Below are 23,888 nucleotides of genomic sequence, written 5' to 3' on the forward strand. Positions count from 1 at the left end.
TGTATACTCCTCAAGTGACTCAGCTCTGGGATGGGATCATGGGTTCTGGAAACCACTTCCCCTCCAGCTACAGAGCTGGTCACTCGACAGTGATCTCCTTCTCCACCTGGGAGTGATGCCTTCATCCTCAATGAAGGCTCTTCCAACAACAGGAACACTGACTTTGAAGCAAAGATGACTTGTTTGAATGGTTTCCTTTATTATTTAGGAGTAAAGCCTCCAAGGGATCCAAGTCTGAGCCCTATTCCCCACCTCTTGCTTTACTTCTATGAAATAACTTGTGTGAGGAAGCCACCAGTTCCCACTATGCTGGAGATGGACATGATGGCTCAGCACGGGCTGTTGGATTGATTTGGATGTTTAAGATTGCTTTGCCTTGGCTCAGGTCATACAAGAGCCAAACCACCTCTCCCAGTTCCAGATTTACATAGAACTGACCTATTCGCCAACTCGATTCGCCACAACTCGCGTACCCAATCCACTTATAATTAGCAAAAAATAACACGTTACGAAGCGTTTTCAAACCAGTGCTTTTTAATCCATAAAAGGTGAGAGTCCATGTACAAATTAAAAAAAAGAAAACAACAACATAAACACTGGCGTTAAGAAAAATACCCAACTTGCACAAAATGCAACCCCCCTCCAGCAATGCCAACAGAAGGGTTGGGTGATGAGGGAGGAACCACGATGCCCACGCTTCTATTTAATAAGTACATCTCTAGCTCCAAGACATTTTAGGTGTTCAGGATGCCGTAAGGGCCAGGCAGCCATTTTCTGCATATCTCACCACTCCCGCGCCGAGCAGCTGGTAAGATTATGCAGAAAATCTGACTGCGGCAGATGGCCCCGTGGTGGCAGCCAGGCCCATAATCCTGTCTGACGATGTCTAGGTCTCGCATCGCACAAACAGAGAGGATTCTCAGGAAGGAAGGCAGAAGTTGGAAGTGCCTCCCCTCCAGTTCTTCTTAAATGAGAGCTGAAAGCTTGGCACGTGGGCACAGGGAAAGAGAGGGGAAATGAAGGTCAAATCATGGGGGATGCTATCGTGGTGACATCTCTCTGCCAACCCGCTCTTGGTTTCACGAAGCTCCCGCTACATATTTATCACAACTTAAAAAGTACAAAAATACAATTGCATCTGAAGGGTATTTTATACCTACCAAGATCATCCAAGCACTCAGGGACCAGACAGCTCTTTAGCTTTCAGAAAACTAATGCATGAGGCAGAAATGAGATTGAGAAAATTTTGCCAATATATCTATGAGTATTCCGAGTCTCCCTGCATTTCCAGTACAATTACCAAGATGCATGTATCCATCAGGCCAGCTCTGGTACGAATGCTGACAGCACAGTGTTAGGGTATTAGCAACGTGTGCAAGATCCAATACTAGCACAAATTTAGTAGTTTAATAATCTGGAGGAGCTATCTTCCTGGAATTTTAATCTCATACCAAGTAAGAAACAAGGCTCTTAGCTATTAATCTACTCACATATTTAGGGCAATCCACCTCTACTGATTAAAAAAAAGAACCGAGACAACAAATGCCTGTTAAAGTCTTTCCCTTTTCTTCCCAAGAAGCAGGTTGTGCAGCCAGGCTGTGCTTGCTGGGCAAGCCTGAGTTCCAGCTAAAAAAAAAACCCAAACCTGCACAAGTGCCCCAATTCAGCACAGCACTAACTCATGCTCTTATTTCTATCTGAGCTGGCCTAGATGTGACCAAGTCTATCCTATTTGCAAAACTCGAGGGAATGCGTAGCCCAAACTCTGCCCCTCTGCTGATTACCTGATGGAAGACCTGACATTCCCAGCTGATGATAAGCACATGGTTAATGCCATCCCAGCTTGCTGGGACACCCCTAAGCTGTATCACAGCAGGGATAGAATCACGGAATTGTTTGAGTTGGAAGGGACCTTTAAAGGTCATCTAGTCCAGCCCCCCTGCAAAGAACAGGGATATCTACAGCTCGATCAGGTTGCTCAGAGTCCTGTCCAGCCTGACTTATACATGCAGCTCAGTGCAGCCTAACAAGAGGCAGGTCTGAGCCGGACCCCAATAATCATACACACTGCACATCATTGATGTCAGAGCAAAATCCTCTCCCAAAAACAGGAGTCAAACATCATCTCCATTTGCCCTGAAGGGTTTTGTTAACACAGGGCTCGCAAAACTGAAACCCTCTCCATCTTCTGGATGCTTCTGAACAACCTGGTTCCACTAGCAATGAGTGGCACAGCGACAGTGCTGCCTTCTACCTTGCAGAGAAAGCCTGAGAGATGCTAGAGAAGGTTATAGCTTTTGCTTTAATGGCTGGGTTTGGTTTGGCTGCTCCTCGTGCTGAGCAGAAGACACAAACCAGACTCTGCTTTACCCTGAAGCACAGTTTCTCCCGACCCCTTAAGAGCAAAAAAAAATAATAATAAATCACTGTTTCCCCATAGAGTTTAACACGCAGGAGAATGAGGAGTCCAGCAACCAGCAGCAACAGTGGCTGTGCATCTCTCACCTCTTTAGAGAGGCTTTGACCAGTGGTGCATCCCCAAAGAGGGGGGTTCCAGTATCCTCTGGATCAGGGATGCTCCATGTGGCCACGACACCAGCGCAGCCCATAGAAGCAATGAGAGCTCATGAGGATCAATAGGCAACCAGCCCCAGAGCTCACGGGATACAACCTAGCCTCAGTACATGGCCTCGTTGTCTCCCACGGTGGTGAAGGGGATGCTGTAAGTGCTGTTCTTGCTCCGCTTGCTCTTCTTGTTCCAGACAAGCAGTGTGCTGGCACCTTTGCTGTTCATCAGGCTCTTCCGGCTGTTCTCCTTGTTGCTTTTCAGCAGCCCGCTGCCAGAGGACATTGCTGCTGCTTTCTTCTCCACCTGCTTGGGGAGCAGAGATGAGTAAAGACAGGGCAGCACTGAGCTGGTGATGCAAACACAATGCTTGGTCTCAGCCCTGCCCCAGGGCATTTGGAAAGTTCTGTGTGCTGCAGAGCAGCTTACTTTTCTTGAGGCTAAGAGTAAAATGGAGATGTTTTCCATTTTTGCAAGCTGCTAACTGCTTTATATTTGCCAAGCTGGTTGCAAATTAACCTGTTGCATGCTGGAGACAGAGCTGAGCCTTAAACAGATCACAGCCCACTTCACCCCCCATAGCTTCAGCTTCCCATCTGAGGCTCAGAATGTGACTTACAGCTTTTGGCCCCTCTGAGCCCTGCAGGGTTATCACTCCAATCTCCACACCCTCCTCCCCAGTGCTCTTCAGCAGCTGCACCACCTCAGCATGCTTGGACCACCTGCAATCCTTGCCATTCACCAAGATGATGTAGTCACCCTCCTTCAATCCAGCTTCCTGCAGGGGTAAAAGAGAATGAGGTCTGATTGATTTCCTCCCCATCCAGCAGGTCCCAATCTTGCAGAAATACAGGGCATGGGGAAGGCTGGGTATGGCCTACAGCACGAAATACTCAAAGCCATCATATTAATGATTTTACAGCTGCTTGGCAGCTCACAAACATGGTGATGGTCACACTCAGTATGCAGCATGCAATGAATTCCCAAGCTCTGTGATAACAGTATATCCAGCTTCAACTTAGGTTAAATGCTGTACAAAAAGGATGCAATCCTGCTGCTAAGGAGACTGTTATTAGGGAGATTCTAGGATCTGGGGGGCATAGAGGATGCAGCACAGTGCTGAGGGATAGGGGGTCCACTTGGTCATCCCACCAGGATGCTCCAAGAAAAGTGCTGCCAGAAAACATCCTGATCCACTGCAAAGCTCACATGGCAAGTCTGCACAGCACTAATTTGTGTTTGATATCGTGTTCCATCCCACATCACATCCTTCAGTGGAGGATCCCCCCCACCTCAAGCACCCTGTGAGGACATCAGGGCTCGGAGTACTCACAGCAGCACAGCCTCCTGGTATGACACCAGCAATGAGGACAGGGGAATCTCCTCGCAGTGTGAACCCAAAGCCATTCTCTCCTCTCATCAGATGGACTCTCCGCATTGGGTACCACTTGTTTTTGGCCGAGAAAACTGAGAGGGGCCCCTGGGGTAAAGCAGAAATGAGGAAAGCACCTTTCAATGCAAGAGCAACTCAGTGAAAACTTACAGCCTTTGATGGAAAAGAGGAAGAACAAGAAAGACTGTCCTTTGCACCTCTTTGACAACGCAGTTATGAGCCTGCCCAGTGTATTACCATGCCTGCAAGTCCAAAAACCCAAGACATTTACGTCTAGAGGAGCTAAAAGCACTTATTAGATTGCTTTGTGAGCAGTAGTCCAGGCTTGTGCAGGTTGGAAAGGACCTGAGTCCTCCTTTCCTATCCTCTTAGAAGCAGCTTAGGTCACGGTTCTATGACGTCCTCCCTGCAAGGCAGGTGAATGTCTCATCAAGGTCAGGGAGTTAGCATCATTTCAGACACCGCAATCCTTGAAGTAACAAAACAGAAAGCTCCAGTGCAGAGCTGGCTCCTTAACTCCCCACTTCTGGAACTAAGGGGAAGGATGAGAGGGAAGAGGTTTTCACCTCAGCCTTGCTCTGGGAAACAGTCTGGGGTGGTCAACAGTAGTGCACAAGGCATTGGTATGGGTCACACCTTCAGGGTCAGACCACTCCAAAAATCTTTCCTGTTCTCCCAGAAGCATGATATACCTGCCTGTCTTCCACTCAGGTTGCCCAAAAGCAGAAGTGCTGGTTATATCCCAATCAACTCATTCTCTCCTCAAGGTGCTACATGGGCTTCAGATGTCTGGGGGATAGGGACAGCGCAGTCACTGCAGCCTCCAGGGCAGCCCCAAAGCTCAGCCCTTCTCCCCAGGACCCCAACTAGCCTACAGATAGCAGAGATAAAGGACCTGGTGGGATTTTCCTACTGGCGCCTGCTGGTCAACACCACATATCTAAGACTGAGTTCTGTTACCTCTAGGGATAACACTACCCTCAACCAGCTCTGCTCCCCTAAATAGCCTAAAACCCACCCAAAACACCCATGCCTGCTTCCCCGTGCACTGGAGGAGCTTCACAATAATATTCACTGTGGGTTTTTTCACCCTGGCTCAAGCCATTTAGGTCTTGCAGAGATGGACCCATGCCCTCCCATCCTTTCTCCTACCCAGGTCCTTTCTACAAGGAACTGGCTCATCCTTCTCAGAGAGCAGCTGCACCAGGAAGAAGGAAAGCAGGAAAACAGAGCATGCAGGGGAAGAGGTGACATCTGCACCCATGGGGCCAGCCCATCTCAGAGCTATACGTACCAGCCTGTGGAAGAGATCTGTCACCTTCACCTGAGAGAAGCTGGGTGATTTGATCTCCGGCTTCTGGTGTGTTTTGGCTAATAGAAGGAGGAGAAAAGCATATTCACCAGGTCAGGAAGGAACCAAAGTGGCAGCTGTCGCCTCTGCATCCTGCTGCCCACATAGCAAAGGTGCAACCCACAAAAACCCACAGCGGACCGAAAACCACTTACGGTGAATATCTGGGGCATCTCCAGTTTCAAAAAAATCCTCCTCGTGGTCGATTTCTGAGTATTTGCTCAGCGAGCGTTTGTGGGCAAAGGAGAGGACCTCCTGGAGGATGTCCATCTTCCGTAGTATTTTGCATAAGCCGTGGATCCTCATGGCTTCCTCATGCTTCATGATGGCTTTCTTTAGGTGAGCTTTGCCTGCGGAAAGCAGAGAGATGACAGCCCAAGAGCTCAGCACGGTTCCGAGCTCAGGCTCTGTCGCTTGCTCAGCTGCCCACGGATTAAAGCAGCCTCCGCGGCTGTGTCACCCGACGTGACTCAGGGACGGCCCCGTCACGTTCACAGCCTGCCAACGGGCTCTAAATGGAGTAGGTCCCAGCCGTCAGCTCAAGCCCCCAATGGAGGGCTGGAAAGGGACCTTGAAGGGTGACCTACTTCACTCCTCTGAGTGAATCTGGAGATGGGCTGGCAGATGTTCCCAAAAAAAAAAATTACTGGTGATGATGCTGCCGTCACCCGGAGAGGGAGGCTGGCACCACCACCCCCCTGAAGTTCCTCCTATCCCTTAACCTAAATCTCTGCATATTAACTTCTCTCCACTGCCTCGTGTCCCTGGTGGGTACAGAGGACAACTGAGCCCTGTTCTCCTGGTGACCGCACTTTAGCTTCAGGGAGATCTGTTGCAGATGCCTCTTTTCTAGGCTAAGCACAGCCTTCACCATGCCCTGAAGATCTCTTCTGGTGCCCTTTCTCACTTTCCACTTCTCAACTGACCATGATAATATTTCCAACTTTGTGAAAACAAATTGTGAAGAAAGCAGACAAAGAAATCCCAATGTTCTGCAAATAAATGCCCCAAGAATACTCTGCAACAACCCTTTTGCAAGAGACTGCGACAACAGTACATATATCTGATATAAGCTAAAGATCAAGACATATATATAGAGAGAGAGAGAGAGGGACGCATCATAGATACATGTGTGCCTGCAGCATTTACAGCTTTAGGACACACGGTGGCAACATAAGCCAGCGAGATGATGGAGTTAGCTCTGAGTGAGAGGGACCACAGATTGAAGATGTCTGCTCTGTGCAAGATGCCAATCAAGGAAGGATTTTGAGGCTGGATGAAAAACAGACAGGAATGGACTCTCCAAAATAATCTTATCGAACGCATCTATCATATTCTATGCTAGCACCCACAACCAGCCTCACTCCTAGGCAGGAAAGTGTTACAGTAAGTAGGTTTTAATGACTTATCACTAACTTCTGCATTTACAGCAATGAACAAATAGATAAGAGCATGGAATATACACGTCAGGAATGGAAGTTGTGCAAGCTTCTAGCTCCAGTTTATTGAAACTGGTAGAATAAAACACAGTGTTCTAAGACCATGTGGTAACAGAAGGAGAAGAAAAAAATAATCATTCCAAGGAGATGGTTATAATGCTGCAAGTTTCTTCCCTTCCTACAGGCCAAAATTAGAGCTGGAGTTGGTGTCTGCACATGAATTTTTCAAAAGCCAGCACTGAAAGGAGACTGTTTGGAAAAAGAAGACCAAGAGGCAGCTTGTGGAGGAGGCAAGCAGAAGACGACACCCCAGAAGCAGGGCACTGAGCTTGCTCTCACTCCTGCCTCTTTGCTAAAACATGACTTCAGCTGAATAAGCAACGCTGTGTCTCTTCCCTGAAGCTGAAAAATCTGCGTGGGAGGAAGCTCTCGTCTTCCAAGCCTTTTGATGCAGCAAAAAAAGCCACCCCCAGCCTTCACTGCTTCTCCTCGTCAAGTCAAGCTTGCAAGCTTGAGCCAGGCCCCTTTGCAAAAGCTCCAGGTCCCCAAGGAATTCTCTGTGCTGTGTTGCGTGATGTTACCTGTCTCAAGTGCCTGGGGTTTTACTGCTTAACCTGGCAAAATGTGTCAATACAAGTATCATGAGCTGTCCTCAACACCTTAATAGGGAACACTGCAATGCTTCCCTGCCTTCCCAGGAGAGGTTCTTTCCAACAAAAGGTGTTTTTGCATAGAGAGGTCCTGCAGGAGTTCATCACTAGAAGCTTGGGGGAGTGGACAGTAGACAACCTTTGAGGTCCCTTCCTACCCAAGCTATTCTATGACTCCATGAATACCATTCCCACAAGGATTCAGGGTTTCATTCCCCAAGCCTGGCAGTTTGCCCCTATGCATGTGCTCACCCAGCTTCCTTCTCTCTTCAGGATCCTGCAGTAGGACACGAAGTGATGGTCCCTCAGGCATGGTGACATGGAACTGGAGAAAAGCCTTCTCATGCTCAGGCAGCTCAGCATCAGACGCCACTAACAGAAACAAAAGGAATGCAGAAAAAAAGTCAAGACATTGTTCCAAGCACCGCAGCAGGCTTGATTTCTACACCATTATTCTCATCCAGAGCTGTTCCCTGCCTCTCTGGCTTATACAGCAGCCTCCTCTCCCGGGCACAAGCAAGTAAAAGAGCCCTGTGGATTTGCTGGTCCAAACTGCAGGAGATGTCAAAACCCTGTCAGCATCCCTGGCATTGGTTCTGAGCATCTCCAGGGTTGGCTTGTCCTATTCCAGTACCCACAGCAGCATAAGGAGCTGGAGCTTATTGCCAGCCATCTGGAGGAACAAAGGATTCATTATTCTTGACCAGAGTTCATACTTGGAGATGTAGAGAGTGGGAACATGAGATCTCTGCAGGGTGCTGATGTAAAACAAACCCCCTGACTCAGGGATCTCCTGCAGATTTGTGCTCCTTCCAGTGTCTCATGTTATTTGGACAGGCAAAGAGCTTCAGAATTTCAGGGAAGAGTTTGGCCCCATCCCTTGTGCAAACCTGGTTCAATCACATCCTTCTGCCATTTCTGTCTTCATCCCCATGGCATCCAACCCTATTCCATCTCCACCCCAGCAGCTGTCCTTGTTCAATCCCATTTCTGCAATGCACAAGCCCAGCAGCTTAGTGATCTCAAGCCCTGCAATACCTCTGGGCTCATGGCAGTGCTATGAATGCTGCTTCTGGCCAAAAAGATGAACCTACCCTAGAAGAAGACCTGCAGGAGTCCTCCAACTCTGTCCTTAGCACATGGTGGTTCAACACCACAAGTTCCTACATGCATCAGCTGCCCGCCTCCAAACACTCAGCCTGACACAAAATCGATTGTACAGGACCATGGTGACAGCACAGATGGAACTTATGGGTCACATCCTGCTTCCACACTCCAGCTGGCTCCCTGTAGCCACGTCACCCAGCTCTGGTACAACCACACCACATGCAGACACCCAGGGCAGCCTGGCAGAAGTAAATTTAAGTAGCTCAGGGATTTCTTGATTTATGAGAGTTTATTGCTGTTTTTTTTATGAAGCCCTTTGCTGGTCCAGCATATAATTAAGTGGGTATGGAGGCTGCTCAGGTAGGAACACACACCCAGATTGAAGGGGGACTTTGCAAGCACCTTGCAAGTCATGAACAGAAATATGGGGGACATCTGCACTGTGTACAAATTACTGAACCCATCAGCATGGTCAGCAGCTCAGAGCATCCCAAAAGAATCTATGCACGGGATCCTATACAAGATTCCTTTTAATTCTTTCTCACAATGCCTCCCCAACACCAGGCTGCTACATAGAAGCAGAGAATTACTTTACATTAGGTTGGAAAAGACCTCTAAGACCATCAAGACAAGAAGGCAGCGCTCAGCTGAGCAGCAGACTCTGAGCCACAGCACTCACCTGGGCAGTCACAGAGAGCAATGGCAGCGAAGTAGTGGGACAAGGCTTTGAAATGTTCTGACTTGACATGGACCATGGTGGTCCATGAGAAGGGAACATAATCCTTCACATGAGCCTGGGTCATTGTCTGGTGCACCAGTGAGTAGGCATCTTCCACCTGTGGGTGTCAATGCACAAACAGGTGATGTATGGGCTGGAAACTAGCATGTTCATTGGGTGGTAGTGACAGCATGTTGTCATTCCTCTTAGCGACTATGGGGATCTTTTTGGGATGATCTTACCTTGGCTGCCTCCTGAGCGAGCTGCAGCCATGTGAGGAAGTCCTTCTGGGCATGCAGCAAGGTCACCTTCTCAAAAACACACTCCTGGACTTGAGCGACCATCAGCCTCACCAGCATGTTGAGGGAAGCAGTGCTCATATCCAGGCTGGGAGCATTGGAGAAGTTTTCCTTCAAGTAGTTAAAGGCACCTGTTCAAGAGAGAAAATGCTGGGAGCTACTAGGCTGACAAGTGAGGAGGGTTTGGAGCATGAAGGTTTTTTCCATGCCTGAACACAGGTTCCAAGAGAGGTTGTGGAGTTTCCTCCTTGGAGATGCTCAAAAGTAACCCGGACATGGTGCTGGGCAATCTGCTCTAGGTGGTCTTGCTTGACAGCAATCCCTTGGAGACTCTTCTAACACTCTTTGCAGAACTGATTCCCCTCCTTCACATCACCACTGCCATAATGAAATATTAGCCCTGCTCTGACCACTACCCAGAGGTGGAGAAGGAGACAGAGAAGGAAAACCCACATACCAGCAGCCTTCTGAAAGGCATCAATAGCCTGGTTGAGCCCTGGCAGGGAGGCACGGTCCTGCCGTGCCCCAATCTGGGTATGCAAGGCTCCGATGTTGAAGAGGACACTGCCTTTCTCAAAGGCCAGTGCCCGTTGGTGGGATGGAACCCCTGTCAGCGAGTCGTACCTGGAAAAGGGAAGAGCCAGAAGGGATGAGAGTATCAAGGCCATCAGCCATTGCTCCCACCTAATGATAGAATTTTAAGTTGTTAAGAACCCTTTAGGTTCAGCTAGTTCAAGATGACCAACAAGAGGCCTTCAGAACATTTTGCACAGACTCTCTTTCAACCACCACGCATCCTCAGAGCCTCACTTTCCCCTATATCCTTCAATAGATCCATCAAAGGCAGCATCATCAAACCAAAAGCAAGAAAGAAACCCAGCTCTTGACACTGGCTGCTCTATGATGGAGCTCAGAGGAAGGATGAACCCCTAGGAAAACCCAGTGGAGGAAGCCTGGCCCTGCTTCCCTCCCCACTCCCCATTAGTAATTATGCACGGATGGGAAAAGCTGCACCAACCAGTGGAAGAAGACACCCAGGCTTTTGCTGGGAGGGAAGAAGCGGCTGTCGAGGAAGTAGAGTTGGTTATAATACTCCATCAGGAGCTCCAGTCCAGCCTCATTCCGGCTGGGGGTACGCATCGCCTGCAGGGATGGGAGAGAGGGAAGAGACATGTTGGGAGGAAAAGAGGAGAATGGGAGAGAAAGATGAGATTTAAGGTGCTGCACATGCTGGTCAACCCTATGGGTTGCAGCCCAGGTGGGAGAAATCCTATCCAAAAGGCTCTGTGGGCAGGATTGTAGGGGATGAGGGCAACGGCACGGAGCTAAGCTCCTATGGACCACCTAATACATGCAGGCAAGGTTGTATTAATGCTGAAAAAGAAGCTTTATTTCTGTGGCTTCTCTGCTATTCAGAAGGTTGAAAGGAGGCAAACCCTCATGCAACTGATTGTTTGGCTGGGGAGACAAAGTTGGGGCAAACAGATCAGAGGCAGTAGCCTGGCAGCAAGGGATGAGCCAGCCATGCTGGTGGCAGCACTCATTCAAACCAAGCTGGGATTTGACTTTTTTTTTTAAAGAGAGAAATTCATGCAAAGTCTAATGGAATTAATGCTAGAAAGAAAGAAGACTTTTTCCTCAAAACAGATAAATCCTTGGGCTTTTGACTCGAGACGGGGAGGAGTGCCAGAGGTCTCCTAGTTTCAGTCACGAGTCTTTTCCCAGCTTGTGGCTTTCCAGGGCACCACTCCCACAGCCCAAAGAACAGGATCAGGACCTTCATAAAGCCTGAGAAAGCCTTTTCTTTCCGCTCTTAAGATCAAAGCTTCATGGCAAGGCAAAACTGAGGTTACTTATGAGAGCTGCTTTGTAGGAGAGAATAAAGTTCACCTTCACCGGATTGCTCTACACTTCCTCTTCTCCAAGCACTACGCTGCGTGTTAGCTGGAGAGAGAGCAGTCATTTAGCCTTGCCAGAGGTGAACTATTCACAAAACAACAATAATGGATGGCATGGTATTTTTATTGCTGTTCATTCTAGGTTATCAGGTCATTAAAGGACTCCATTATGGAGATAGAAAACAATTACCAAAAGGTCTGTAATCTTTTCGTAATTTCTGAACTGAAGCCAAGGATGCAGCACCCCGAGACATGAGGACAAGGGTGCAGTTTGCAGTGAGCACTAAGGTACCCAGAGCAAAATACAGCACCTCCAATGGGTAATTCTTGACAAATCAAAGTAAGGCTTTGCATCTTAAGGGACACCGACCTGCCGCAGTTCCATGAACTCTTTGATTTCTTTTTCAAACATGACACCCTCCTCTCCATAGTGCTCACTGATGAAGTCCTGGATGGTGAAAGGAAAGAAAAACCTGAATAACCATTAGAAACAAGTATTCAGGACTTAAAGGGTGACTTGTCAGCTCTCCCTGCATGAAAACTTACAATATGGAAAGTAATCACCCCACTCAGCTCTTCTTCTCCACTACAACAGAAAATACATTCCTTTCCCATAGCTCCAGACCCCCCCATCTCCTTTCCCCCCTGCCATTTTCTCCACCTACATATATTTGTTATAATTGTTCCAAAACTGATGTGGCATCTTCTCTACAGCTCCCAACCATGACCAAGTGAAGAAACATCCCCAGAGTGCAAGTCCTCACTCCTCCATCCATCTTCATTGCACCTTGTGGGCAAACCCCCTTCACTCACCTTTAGTGGCACCAGCAAATCCAGCTCCTTTGTCTCCTTCAGGCCTAAAGGAATCATGGGGACGCTGATGGACTCACTGGAAGAAGACAACAAACTCTTTGATGGATGTTTTTTTGAAGAGCAAAACTAGAAGAGAACCCAATTTTGCCCAGCAGAGGGACATGCTTTGCCCCGAGACGTGCACAGAAAACATGCTGATAACCTCAAATCTGCCATATTACTTAAATTTCAGCTTTTATCTCTGACAGATACAACAGCAACCACATCAGGCTGCAATGATGAAGCTGCTTTAATTAACAGCACTTGAGAAATGGGAGTGATGTGTGCACAGGTCATGGATTCACGAGCTCCTACGTGTTAATCTGGGCTTTGTCGCTGATAAGGACTTGCTGATAAGGACCAGCTCAGGAGTGCAGCTCCACCTGATATTGAAATTTGCTGCCTCTATTAAAAGCAGTTGGCTATTAATAGCACTTATCGCACAGCCAGGTCGATACTGTAAAACACTGCAGATTAGGATGACATTGGTAACACCCAGCTGGGAGTGGTTTGTAAAGCAGTAAAGCAGAGCATTTGCACAGAACCGAGGAAGGAATCGTAGGACTTTCAGGAAGGATCATCTTTTGTGGGATTTTGTTGCTATTTTTTTTTGCTGACAATAAGTGATGGCCTTCAGCATGCATAAAATTACCATCTTGTTGCTCTGCAAAAGCTTTCAAATTGGTCCCAACCTCTGCCTCTTGTATACATATATAAGGTGAGAACCTTTGGTGGGTTCCCAGCTTGCACTGAATGCAAGAAGTGAGGCAGGTCAGGCAGGATCAGGCCCTCAACAGACCAGATTTGCACAACAGCCATGTCTCATTATCTTCAGAAAGTGCACATTAGCAGAAACATGGATTAGCACATCACAGGCCAAGGAGGGTTAAACTGGGGAGCAGGGGTTGCACCCACACTTTGGTCTATTCACGCTCACTGAATAAACAGCTTCAAGAGCTATAATTAGAGCAGGAAAGCCATTATTGCTTATTCTCTAACAAGATTTCTATTTGAATCCAATGTCCAGAGCAAACAAAGGAGCTTTTGTTTGGTTTAGGCACAGTTTGGGGGTTGCTGTTGCTATTGTTTCCTTTTTGAACCAAAACAAACACTTGGGCATAGCTCAGGGAGGTTGCCTGCAATCCTGGGAGTCCAAACTGCAATCTCCCATCACCATCCCGCTGTTGGGAAAGAGGGAAAACATCCAGGGTAGTGAAGGTTATTGATGACCACAGGTGGAGCCTCCTCAACCCTCCTCTTCTCTCTGAAACCCTAATGCAACACTCACACATCCAGATTGTCCTTGCTCTGCACTTAGCAGCAGTGCAGCAAACAGGATGGAGTCAGTGATGCTGCCTGCAGCACTTTGTGCCCCCAGAAGCAGAACAACCTCCTCAAAGGAGGACAAGACAATGAGCAAAGCACATGGATTTATGGACACCATCCAGCTGTTTTGGACTAACTTCTGTAGCTCCAGGTTGCTGCAGCATCCCTGGCCTTTTCAGCCTTTGTGATTTCTGCTTTTCTCACCTCCTTGAAATGGCTTTAATGAGTGAAGCGTGAGGTGACTGGGTAAGCATTTCAAAGCGACAGAACTTCTCAATTAGCAAAAGGTCTAACCTCAGAAAGAGGGGGAAAAACCTAATACCCTTGGATAGGAAAAGAAACCAGCCGAAGATCAGCTAGAACAAGAGACTGGGTACAGTTTTAATTACTTAAATATCCCACTGGAAACCATCATGATCTAGAAGGATGCTCAGGACAAGGAGAGCCAATCTATCCCATGCCCTGATCTTCTATTCTCCAGCCACCCCCCAAGCAAAACCTACTACCTGTCATTCTGGTAGACATCCATGCAGCTATTCAGCTCTTCCAGCTCCTCCTTCAGCAGCTGCAGGTTGGAGTTCACGTAACTCAGTTCCAACGCAACCGTCTCCTTGACCTTGTGGTTACTGGTGGCTCTGCAAGATAACACTGCATGGATCAAATCTCCCTGTAAAAGCCTGGTTGAGTTGAAGAACAGCAACTAAATAAACCTAGAGCAACGTATATGACTCTCAAGCAGTATTGCTCATGAGCTTCATCCATGCTCCCATCTCCAGCACATCTTTGGCTTTGGTTATAAGCACTCAGGTGTCTGCCCACACCAAACAAAAGCTTTGCTTCATGCTTAGACCTCCTCTTAAAACAGAACTTCCCTGTGTGTGCAAATAACCAGGTTTGCCATGCTCACCCATTAGCAGCACTCTCCCCTCCCTTCCCCCTCATGCATGTCAAGAGATGTAAACACCAAGGATTGATTTCAGCTGCAGCAAGCTGCCTGCTCTCAGCAAAGCAAACTCCCAGGCTGATTATACCCTCCTTATCTGCTCCAAACTAAAGCAGGGAGAGATAACCCAGCAGCCAAGCAAAGCCAATGGCGAGCAATTGTTGACTCTCTGAAAGGGACTCTCTGGCTGCTTACCCTAAATCACACCAAGCCCCACTGGGATGCAGTAAAAACACCATGTGTATGAGCTCTGTTCAGCCCCAGATTTTGCAGAACACATTGCTTTTGTTTATTATTGGCATCATCCATCAGGGCCTTTGCTCTGACCTGACGAGCTATGCTGATTTTCCTTCAAGATGATGGCTCTTTAGTCTCCTCCTCTGCACCTCCAAGACAGTTTTGCTTGCTCTCAGATTTAGAATGAACATTTTTAACCCTGGACCACTTCATTCTGCATCCTGCAAGTGCTTTTTGCAGCACAGAACCTCTCAGAGAGGCCATTTTTAAGAGCAAGCAATTGTGTATCAGTAGCACAAGGAGCAAACATATGCTGGTAAAGGCTTTGGTATTTTCACGCTGGGCATTGATCTCTATAAGAGCACACAAAGTGGAATTATCAGCTGTTTGCTTAATGTTGAACAAAGATTTCTGAGTTATTTAAAAAGAATTGGTTCACTGGCAACACCTTTATCTTCATTGCACCCCAGCATTTGAACAAGGAAAGAGTTTCCACTGCTGATTTACTTACCCAGCAAGAAGAAAAATACACAAAAAAAAACCCTACAGCCCCATAATGCTGAGCAAACACTGTGTGCATTTTTCACCAACGTGCCATTCATGGCAGCTTCTCCAGGGAAGGGAACTGAACAGCTTAGGAAACTGCACTGAGATTTACAGTGGCTTTTTGAAACCAAGAATGGAGAGGAATTGCAAACTTCACTAAAGGCTGAGTTGTTCTTTGCATTTTGAATAGATTTGTTAGGTCAGGGCAAGTCAAGTCTAAAAAGGTTGTTGCTCAGAATTTATTATGATCTTCCCCTCTCAGCCTTTAATTTAAGGCACAGCCTTCATTTTCTTCCCCTCAACGTTTACAAACTCCAAAAGCCCACCCCCAAAACCACATATCAGCTGTAAACTCGACTAGAGGGAAGGTGGGAGGAAGGAAACATCATTGCTATTAAAGCACATCCAAAGCGCTGATCCAGCCAAAAAAGGGCCCCATCAGTGCATTTTGCCTCTGCCCTGCAGGAAAACAATCCCTCCCTTCCCTGGACAAGTAATTAATACGGCTTTTGCATCATAGTTTTGCTCACTCCCTGGTGAGGGAGGAGGTAGAACAGCTCTGATGCACACTTTTCCACACCAAAACCACAGCTGGGCACATTTGCTGCTGAGGCTGCATATTTTAAGGGGATTTCTTTTTCTCTTCATAACAAAAGGTGAAGCACGTGGAGTGGCACATGGAGGTCTCACAGACGTTTTAATTAGGTGAGTTATGGTCCTTCAGGGCTTCATACCTCGCTGTCTCCAGGATCCCATCTTCCAGGGGATCCTGTTCTCAGCCACCTGTTAAACTCTATTACTTGCTGTGGTAGAACACTGATAGCTGCTTTCTTTCAGCTGTACATATCACTGACATCAAATCAGCCCAATCCAACAAAATATTTGCTTTATTGGAGAGGGTGGGAGGAACAACACTAAAAAAATCACATGATAACCATGAAAAAAAGCAGTCTTCGTAAAAGAAAAATATCTTAACAAGCCCACACACCTGTTCATATTTATTACAGGAACTTGATACACACTCTACAGCTATAAAGAAGGTCATCTACAGGTTAGAAAGGCAGTAGATGTTCTATTTTTTTTAGACATCAGGCTATTGCATCATGACTTCATCACGACCCCTCTTTAGGAATGGCAATAATGTGCTGAACCAGCTGTGACCTGAATGCCATGCAGAAACAGCAGTTTTCGTGCCATCCCACAAAGGCACCCTAGTAGCAGGATGGAGAGCTGCTGGGCTGTGTCTGTATGCAAAGGAATGCTTGACTATCCCAACAGATTTTCCTTGGGTGGAATTACTGGGACAGCTTTTCTCTTTTAAATAAAGCTGGATTTGACCCACTTACTGGGGGGTATCATGCAGGATGTCTGCACTCAGAGCTCAATCCCAATTCAACATTAGTTTCCATAATTGCATCCATTCCCAGTCTGCTTTCTAACAGGCTTGCAGGGCATTAGAAACAACCACTTGTCATTAACCCCCACTGCATCAGCACAGCACTGAACACAGGGCAGGCATTTCCAGGGTGAGTGCTGCAAAGCTCAAGCAAGGTACAGCCATGGGAGCCCTAAGCAAGCATCACTAGGGCAAAAAGCAGCTGTTTGGTAACTGATGTGGCTTAAAGGAAAAACCTTGTGCAAGCAGGAGATGAAATTGCCTCTTAAGGGAGGGGAAATGATTGAAAAACGTGAAGAAAAAGCATCTGATAATCCAAAACCATTCCTTTTCTGCAAGCAGCCTGCAGGTGTTTCCTGCACAGTTTTATACCCCCTTCTCCTCTATATAGTGGAGTATATAGTATATATAATTACATTTCCACCCCCCCCAGCCAAATCCCTGGACCAGATGGATGCTTCAGGGTCCAGGACTCACCTGAAAAGGTTTTCTGCCCCAGCACGCATCCTCATCTCCTTGTTGATCTGCTGGTTGATCCTTGCCCTCCGGTGCTGCAGCTTGCTACGCTGGGTCTGGGCAAAAGGGTCACAGCCCTGCTGAGAGAAAGGAATAAGGTTTCATCACAACATCATGGCAACTGGCCCTTATCCTGCTCCATCCCCTGCTGCTCTCATGCATAGTCTTGCATTACCCCATCACTGGAGTAGCATTGCAGCAGGAGGCAGAGCCACTTACTGGATAACACCTGTCGCTTACAGTAAATTTGTTTTCTAAGCTATTCAGAAAAGGCTTCTTAAGTACGGCAGTGAAGGGATACAGGAATTAAGCATCTCCTTACTGAAGTCTTGCCATCTGGATACAATATAAGTGAAAAGAAGCCATACTATGGTGGGGGTGCAGACAAGCTCACATAGCATCACATCTGTTCCTGAGCTCAAGGGCTACATCTGTAAGTGCAACCATCTCCTGCTGGCTACAAGGGATCAAGGGGATGCAAGTCAAAAGTTCACGGGACGGAGATACAAGTTGCACAAAGCAATAAATTCATTCCATCCCTGCCTCCTACATGGAGTTTCAGCTCAGACTTCCTGCAGATGGGGAGCACATTTAATTGCTGGCTTCAGGAAACAGCAGATGGCAACATCCCTGCATCCCACAAGGGCAGGAGGTTACTATATGATGCTCCAGGCAGAACTGAGGCCACAAAGAGCATCTCTGCATCCACGACCACAAAAAGCTCTGTCCAAGCAGAGATTCTTTCTGTTGTGCAAGAAAGATGCCTGGGTAAAAATATTCTCTGGGAAAGGACCATTTAAGAGCGTGGATTTTGTCACTCAAGAGGCTAAACTGAGCTCCAACAGGGTCTGCTTTGTGGGAATTCATGCCTCATGTGTGATGTCCAATAACAGGTGCCCAGTTTGAATACGTTCCATGATTAACACTGACTTTTTCATTAAGATGATTTCAGCTCCTAATTGGTACACAGGACACTGTAGAATCACAGTCTCTCCATCTGGACTGTAAGTCTATAGGCTTAATGCTTTACAGTGATCTACCAATTCATTAGAATGACTCAAGGACCAAGTTGAAAGCATGGAGATGGGATTATTCTGTTAAGGAAAACACCCCCAACCGCTTACAGATCCCATGTTAAGACACCCAAGAGCAAAGACACAAAAGGGTGCTCTGAAAACTCTACCTCTGGATTCACCAAGGGCAAACCCAACCATCTTGCATATATCACTGCTTCCTAGGAAGCAAAAATCCAGGAATTGGAAGAAAGAAAAGGATGAGGAATTTCTAACCATACCCCCCCCTCCACCAAAAAAGGCCATTAAACCCCATTCAAAACATGAACAGCCCCAATAGCAGCTCCCTCACACAAGGATATAGGGCAGGGGGTTATGGGGGAGACCTGAGACCAATAGGGGATATAGGGGTTATGCGGCAGAGCTAAGACCTATAGGGGATAGAGGGCAGGGGGTTATGGGGCAGAACTGAGACCTATAGGAGATATAGGAGTTATGGGGCAGAGCTGAGACCTATAAGGGATAGAGGGCAGGGGGTTATGGGGCAGAGCTGAGACCTATAGGGGATATAGGAGTTATGGGAAGCTGAGTAAGGATGGAAGAGGTAACCAAGGCACAAAATTCAAGACATTACCACATCAAAGCACTGATAATCATCCATCACCTTGGCTTTGCAGACAGGAACAGAGGAGGTGCCTTTCAGGAACTCTTGCAAGCTCTGTTGTAAACATGCTCTGACAACACCCAAGATGTCTTGGCATTCAGATTTGCTTCGGCTTCACCCCAAAAAGAGACACTAAGCTATGCAGCTGCAAGGCTTTTTCTACCTCAACATTGCATGTTTCCTCAATAGGACTTCGCAAGATAGTTATCAATTCCCATACAAGCTTCTACACCAACAGCAAAAAGCTGCAACACCAAAGCCTAAATAAGGATGGCAAAGCAGGATCTTGAGATTTCTTGGTTTTAGAGGCTAGATGGGGTCTCCCCATACCTTGTTTTCAGCCTCCAATGGCTCTGCCATTAGTCTTGAAGAACTGTCATTGGCCAGCACAGACCAAAGTCACAACTTCAAGGCCACCATGGAGGCACTATGAAGTGTTAAAGACACTATGTGTCTAAGTGTGAAGACACTATGGAGTGTTAAATAAGGCAATTGCATGGTTAGATTGCCTTGTCTACTCAAGTCCTTAGGGAATGTTTGCTTAGAGATGATCATCAAGTGCATGCTGCTCTTTGTCTCTCCAGTAAACAGCAGGACATGAAGCCTAGATGCGTCCTAAGTGACAAGGCACACCCAGGGCTTTATTTATGACCTGGGTGCAATAACAAGGCCACTGCCTCCCAGCTTTTCTTCTAGGCAATAATAACAGACAACACTAATCACTTGTGGGAAAAGGTGGAGACCAGAAAGTCCAAAGAACAAAGAAGTGTACAAAAGGACTAATTTCTTGCTCTTTCACCTCTGCTGGAAGAATGGGAGCTCAAAAGTGACTGGAGAAAAGCACAACCTTAGTACCTGAAGTCATCAAATCACTGCACCTGTCAGAAAGGAAAGCAATCCTGGGATGTGCTGGTACAGTTATAAGCGAGAAAAATGGAAATCCAGATCCAGGCGTCTCTTTCAACTTGGAACACTGCACGACTTTCTATTTCTGGGTGGTCCTGTGGAGCCAGGAGTTGGACTCAATGATCCTTACTTGAGATATTCTATGATTTTTATGTTGCTTAAGGGGTTCCAGCATCTGCAGATCCTGTTGCTGAAGGGAAACTCAAGTGCTGTCTGAAGGGGAATTCACAGTTCAGGAGCATGGTAACATGCCAGGCATGAATCTATCAAAATGAGAAGAATGGAGTCTACAATCTATTTAGTTACAGCCCCAAGAAGTGGGGTTATAGCCCCAAGTGCTCCTGGTTACCTGGAGAGATTGGCTGGATCATGCTCCCACAGCTCACAGAATAAACAAAAGAAAGCTGAAAATGTTTCGTTTGTGCCTAAACCATAGACATTCAATTGGTTGGTGCAGACCTGGGCTGCACACCCAGCAACCCAACCACACCTGCTCATGGAGGTTGAAGGAGAAAGAAGCAGGGGAGCAAAGATATGAGCCACAATCCTTATCAACACATTTGGGTACGTAAACATACAGAAACCCTTGGTGCCAGGAGTGCAATTATGTGAGGGTGAGCTGCTACCTTCAGAGAAACCATGGGCTTCCACCATGGGCCCATCACAGCTACCAAACTGAAATCAACTCGGGAGATGCTGGATACCAGGATACACAAAGCAAAGCACAGCTGCATCTTCATTACCCCAGACTGCTGTATATGTGACTTATAGAAACTAACCTTTGCTTCCCAGGGAATACACAACCTGTTTTACTTTAAGAGAAGACATCCCACGGTGATTTCAATCCCTTGACCTCCATAGTTCTACTCCATTCCCTCCTTGCACCACCAAAACTCAAGGTTGGCTGCTCCCAGTATAAATACAAAACATCAGGAGCTCAAACAGAATCTGGTTCCATAACCCACCCTTATCTCATCACCTACCCTTATCTCTTCACCTTCTACCCAATCTGTTCCCATATGAGCCAACCCAGAAGTACGATCCAAGAGCAATGCAGGCAGAGGTAGGTGATCCCATATAAAGAGACCAAAGAGTTAAAGACAAGCCCAACCTTTTACATTGGGTATGGATGCAGTCTCAGCTCACCCTAAATCTTCTCTAGCAAGTGATGGCCACAGCTTCCATCCATTCTCAGATGTAATATTGTCTCCTAGCAGTCATACACAAGGGTTTTGTCCCCAAGAGGGACGTATTTTTACATGCTCAGGTAGTCCAGAAGCCACAAAGCTTGCCCTAGCAATAGGGCAACAGGCATCCCACACCTTTTTTATTGCCAGAATAACTCTGGTGTAAAAGCCCTGCTATTTCATTGCAGCCAGAGCTGTCACCCAGCATTATTATCCCCCACTGTAAAACCATGAGTCGTAGATTAGGTCAGCACAGGGTAAGTGGCCAAGTGTTCCTGGTTTAGCCACTGGACAAGGGAAAACAAAACCCAAAGAGCTGTTCCAGGCACCAAAGCAAGGCTTTGAAAGCTTCCTTTTTAGAAAACCATCAATATTTCCTCTATTTCCCCATTTCAGATTGGAGCGTGAGCAGCTACAGCAAGGCAACAGGTCAGTCACGGTAAAAGCTTCTGCTCCTTTAATGTCTATTTATATAGAAAAGTCCTTATCACAGAACTAATCTCATGGAGCACTCTGGCTGAAAGCTGTTTTTCCTGTGGGAGACATTACCAGCTAAAACCTCTAAAACCTTTATTGAGAATATGGTTACATCACACAGGCCCTTTAACAAACGGGCTGAGGATTAAGGTTTTAAACTACCCAAAGTGCCCACAGGGGGGGGAAAAAAAAGGCAAAGGGGGAGGGAAATGGGGGCACTGGGCTTTTAAATCTCAACTCAGAGCTTGCATTTATGGGACGATTCAGTTGCTGTAGTACTTTGTGCCATGGGAGCCAGGGCATAGAGCCAATAGGAAACAGATGCATCAAATCCATGGCCCCATAAAGCAAAAGAAGATAGTGAGCAGTGCCATAGTGTTGGTGATTCCCCTATGAGAAGATGAACGTGTGGGGCTGCACCCACAGTCTGAGTGAAGAAAAGTGCTGGTTATAGTGAGAGCGTGCTTCAAAATTGATAGTATTAATAGGAAATCCCATTGGATCGCTTCAAAAACCATGTTAGGAGAGATGCTGCATGTCCTATAATAGGTTTTTCCCCCTTAAAGCTTCGTAGTGTTTTGCTGTGTTATTCTCTCCCAGCACTTTAAAGCAGAATAGAGTGAAGGAAGGAAAAACCTCACACAAGTAAATGTGAAATAAGCGGCCTTGCTAATCTCCCTTTGCAAATCGGCACCTGCTATCAAGAAACAGCCCTGGGTGAACTCAGCCTGGTTTAAGGTTGCAACCTTCAGAGCTGCAGTGGCTCGAGCGATTCGGGGTCAGATTAATCCATAGATTGCACTTTCAATCCACGCTCCGTTCTCTTTTTGGCTGAAGAAAAGCAGCAAAAGAAAAGTAAATAAATAAGAAGTTTTCCGGATAACTACTTTTGTAAAAGGGATGGGATAAGAGTGAAGGTTTTTCCAGCTGCTAATAGAATTGGTGCGTGGAAAAATCCCACTAAGAAACAGACATAGTGGGGCAGCTTTTGTGGCTGTTATGATCTTCATAGAGCAATGATAGGAGGGTGTAAGCTCACCCTGGCACTCAATGTAGGGTTGGTGGCACCCAAGGACAGAGCTCACCCTACTGTTACTAATTAATCAAGCGGCACCAGCGGGGTAATAGCTGAAATAAAGAGATATTCAGTGGGATAAAGGGGCGGGGGGGGGGGGGCACAAGGCTGATCGCATCACCAGAATGTAAGTGAGCTTTTAGAATAGAGGGGGGCAAAATAAGATGAAATGGGGAAGAAATGGGTTAAAAGGAGAAGGGTAGGTATTCAGACTATGATATTGGGCCTAGGGGGGCTTTATATACAGGATAAAGGAGGATAAAGGGGGGGGACAAGGCTGATAGCATCACCAGAATGTAAGTGGGCTTTTAGAATAGAGGGGGGGCAAAATAAGATGAAATGGGGAAGAAATGGGTTAAAAGGAGCAGGGTAGGTATTCAGACGATGATATTAGGCCTAAGGAGGCTTCATATACCCCAAAGGAAACCAAAAGAGAAGGGGGGCGGGGGGGGAACCCTATATTCTCACCCCCCAAACAGCACCTTAAAGTTCAGATTGAACTGGCCAACACCCCCCTTTCCCCAAACTTTAAACCTTAAAGAACATTATTCCCTAAACTTTAACCCTTAAATAACATTATTATGGAGGAGGGGGATTAAAACCCATTAAACCCCAATCCCACCCCATAACCTCAGGCCTCACCTTCCGGGCACTGCCGCTCTTCAAGGCTCGTAATAGGGCGAAACCCCCAACTCCTTCTCCTCCTTCAACCATGTTCTGCTCGTCCACAGCAGAAACCATCATTTCCAGGGGGGGAATAGGGGGATATAACCCCAAAATACCCCCTCCCCCCCCCCCCCCTTAAGAACTCTTCACCCCCTCACTTCCCCCCTCAAGTCTCAACACTGAAGGGGACTCCAGGCGGCGCGGAGCATAATTAAGGCAGTGGGGCGGGGCGAAAGGAGAAAGCAACCAATAAGATAAGGGAACGGTGATGATGGGCGGAGTCGCTGTCCAATAGATGGCGACGAGGTGAACGGAGGGGAGGGGGGGGGAAGGGGAGCCGTCGCCCGTAGCAACGGTGGGAATGAGAACGCTGTGACGTCACGCAAGGGGGAGGGGCTTCTCCCCGCCCCCCCCCCCCTCCCGGAACATCTGGGCACATCTGGGCACATCTGGATGGGGGAACAGCTGCATCATGCGGGGCTTTTGTCCTACACCAGCAAAATGTAACTTAAATTGAAATTATCTATCTATATATATATATTTTAATGGATAAAATCTATTATTTTTACGGCTAAAATTAAAAATAATTTCTTTTTTAGTTTTTTATGACAAAATACTTTAAAAATTATATATATATATACAAAAATATTAATAATATTAATA

At 46.9% G+C, this 23,888-nt stretch overlaps 1 protein-coding gene across 5 annotated transcripts; it reads right to left on the minus strand.

The window, feature by feature from the left end:
- Positions 1-516: 516 nt before the first annotated feature.
- Positions 517-23,408, minus strand: RHPN1 (rhophilin Rho GTPase binding protein 1). Of its 5 annotated transcripts, none has more exons than XM_085536872.1 (15): positions 23,202-23,408; positions 17,199-17,314; positions 14,106-14,234; positions 12,235-12,310; positions 11,792-11,869; positions 10,542-10,666; positions 9,981-10,147; positions 9,467-9,654; positions 9,186-9,342; positions 7,652-7,771; positions 5,466-5,660; positions 5,254-5,330; positions 3,900-4,046; positions 3,186-3,344; positions 517-2,872 (listed from the first exon to the last, which is right to left on the minus strand). In XM_085536872.1, exons 1-15 carry the CDS (start codon positions 23,301-23,303, stop codon positions 2,678-2,680), a joined length of 2,031 nt encoding a protein of 676 aa, XP_085392998.1. In that variant the 5' UTR covers positions 23,304-23,408; the 3' UTR covers positions 517-2,677. The 5 variants fall into 5 exon arrangements, with proteins under 5 accessions (XP_085392998.1, XP_015711939.2, XP_015711940.2 ...); XM_015856453.3 differs by having other exon boundaries at positions 517-2,875; XM_015856454.3 differs by having other exon boundaries at positions 17,199-17,317.
- Between the last annotated feature and the right edge of the window lie 480 nt (positions 23,409-23,888).

This window comes from Coturnix japonica, chromosome 2 (assembly GCF_054131305.1).
Source record: "Coturnix japonica strain WE chromosome 2, WE-NBRP24, whole genome shotgun sequence".
Taxonomy (NCBI): Eukaryota; Metazoa; Chordata; class Aves; order Galliformes; family Phasianidae; genus Coturnix; species Coturnix japonica.

What these genes read in the sequence shown, in the direction of transcription:
- RHPN1 (XM_015856452.3), bottom strand. Translation starts at nt 23,303, where the DNA reads ATGATGGTTTCTGCTGTGGACGAGCAGAACATGGTTGAAGGAGGAGAA. An exon ending in ATTTGCTGGTGCCACTAAAG is followed by an intron (nt 11,870 to 12,234) that starts GTGAGTGAAGGG and finishes TTCACCATCCAG; the next exon opens with GACTTCATCAGTGAGCACTA. An exon ending in AGTTCATGGAACTGCGGCAG is followed by an intron (nt 10,667 to 11,791) that starts GTCGGTGTCCCT and finishes CCATCCCTGCAG; the next exon opens with GCGATGCGTACCCCCAGCCG.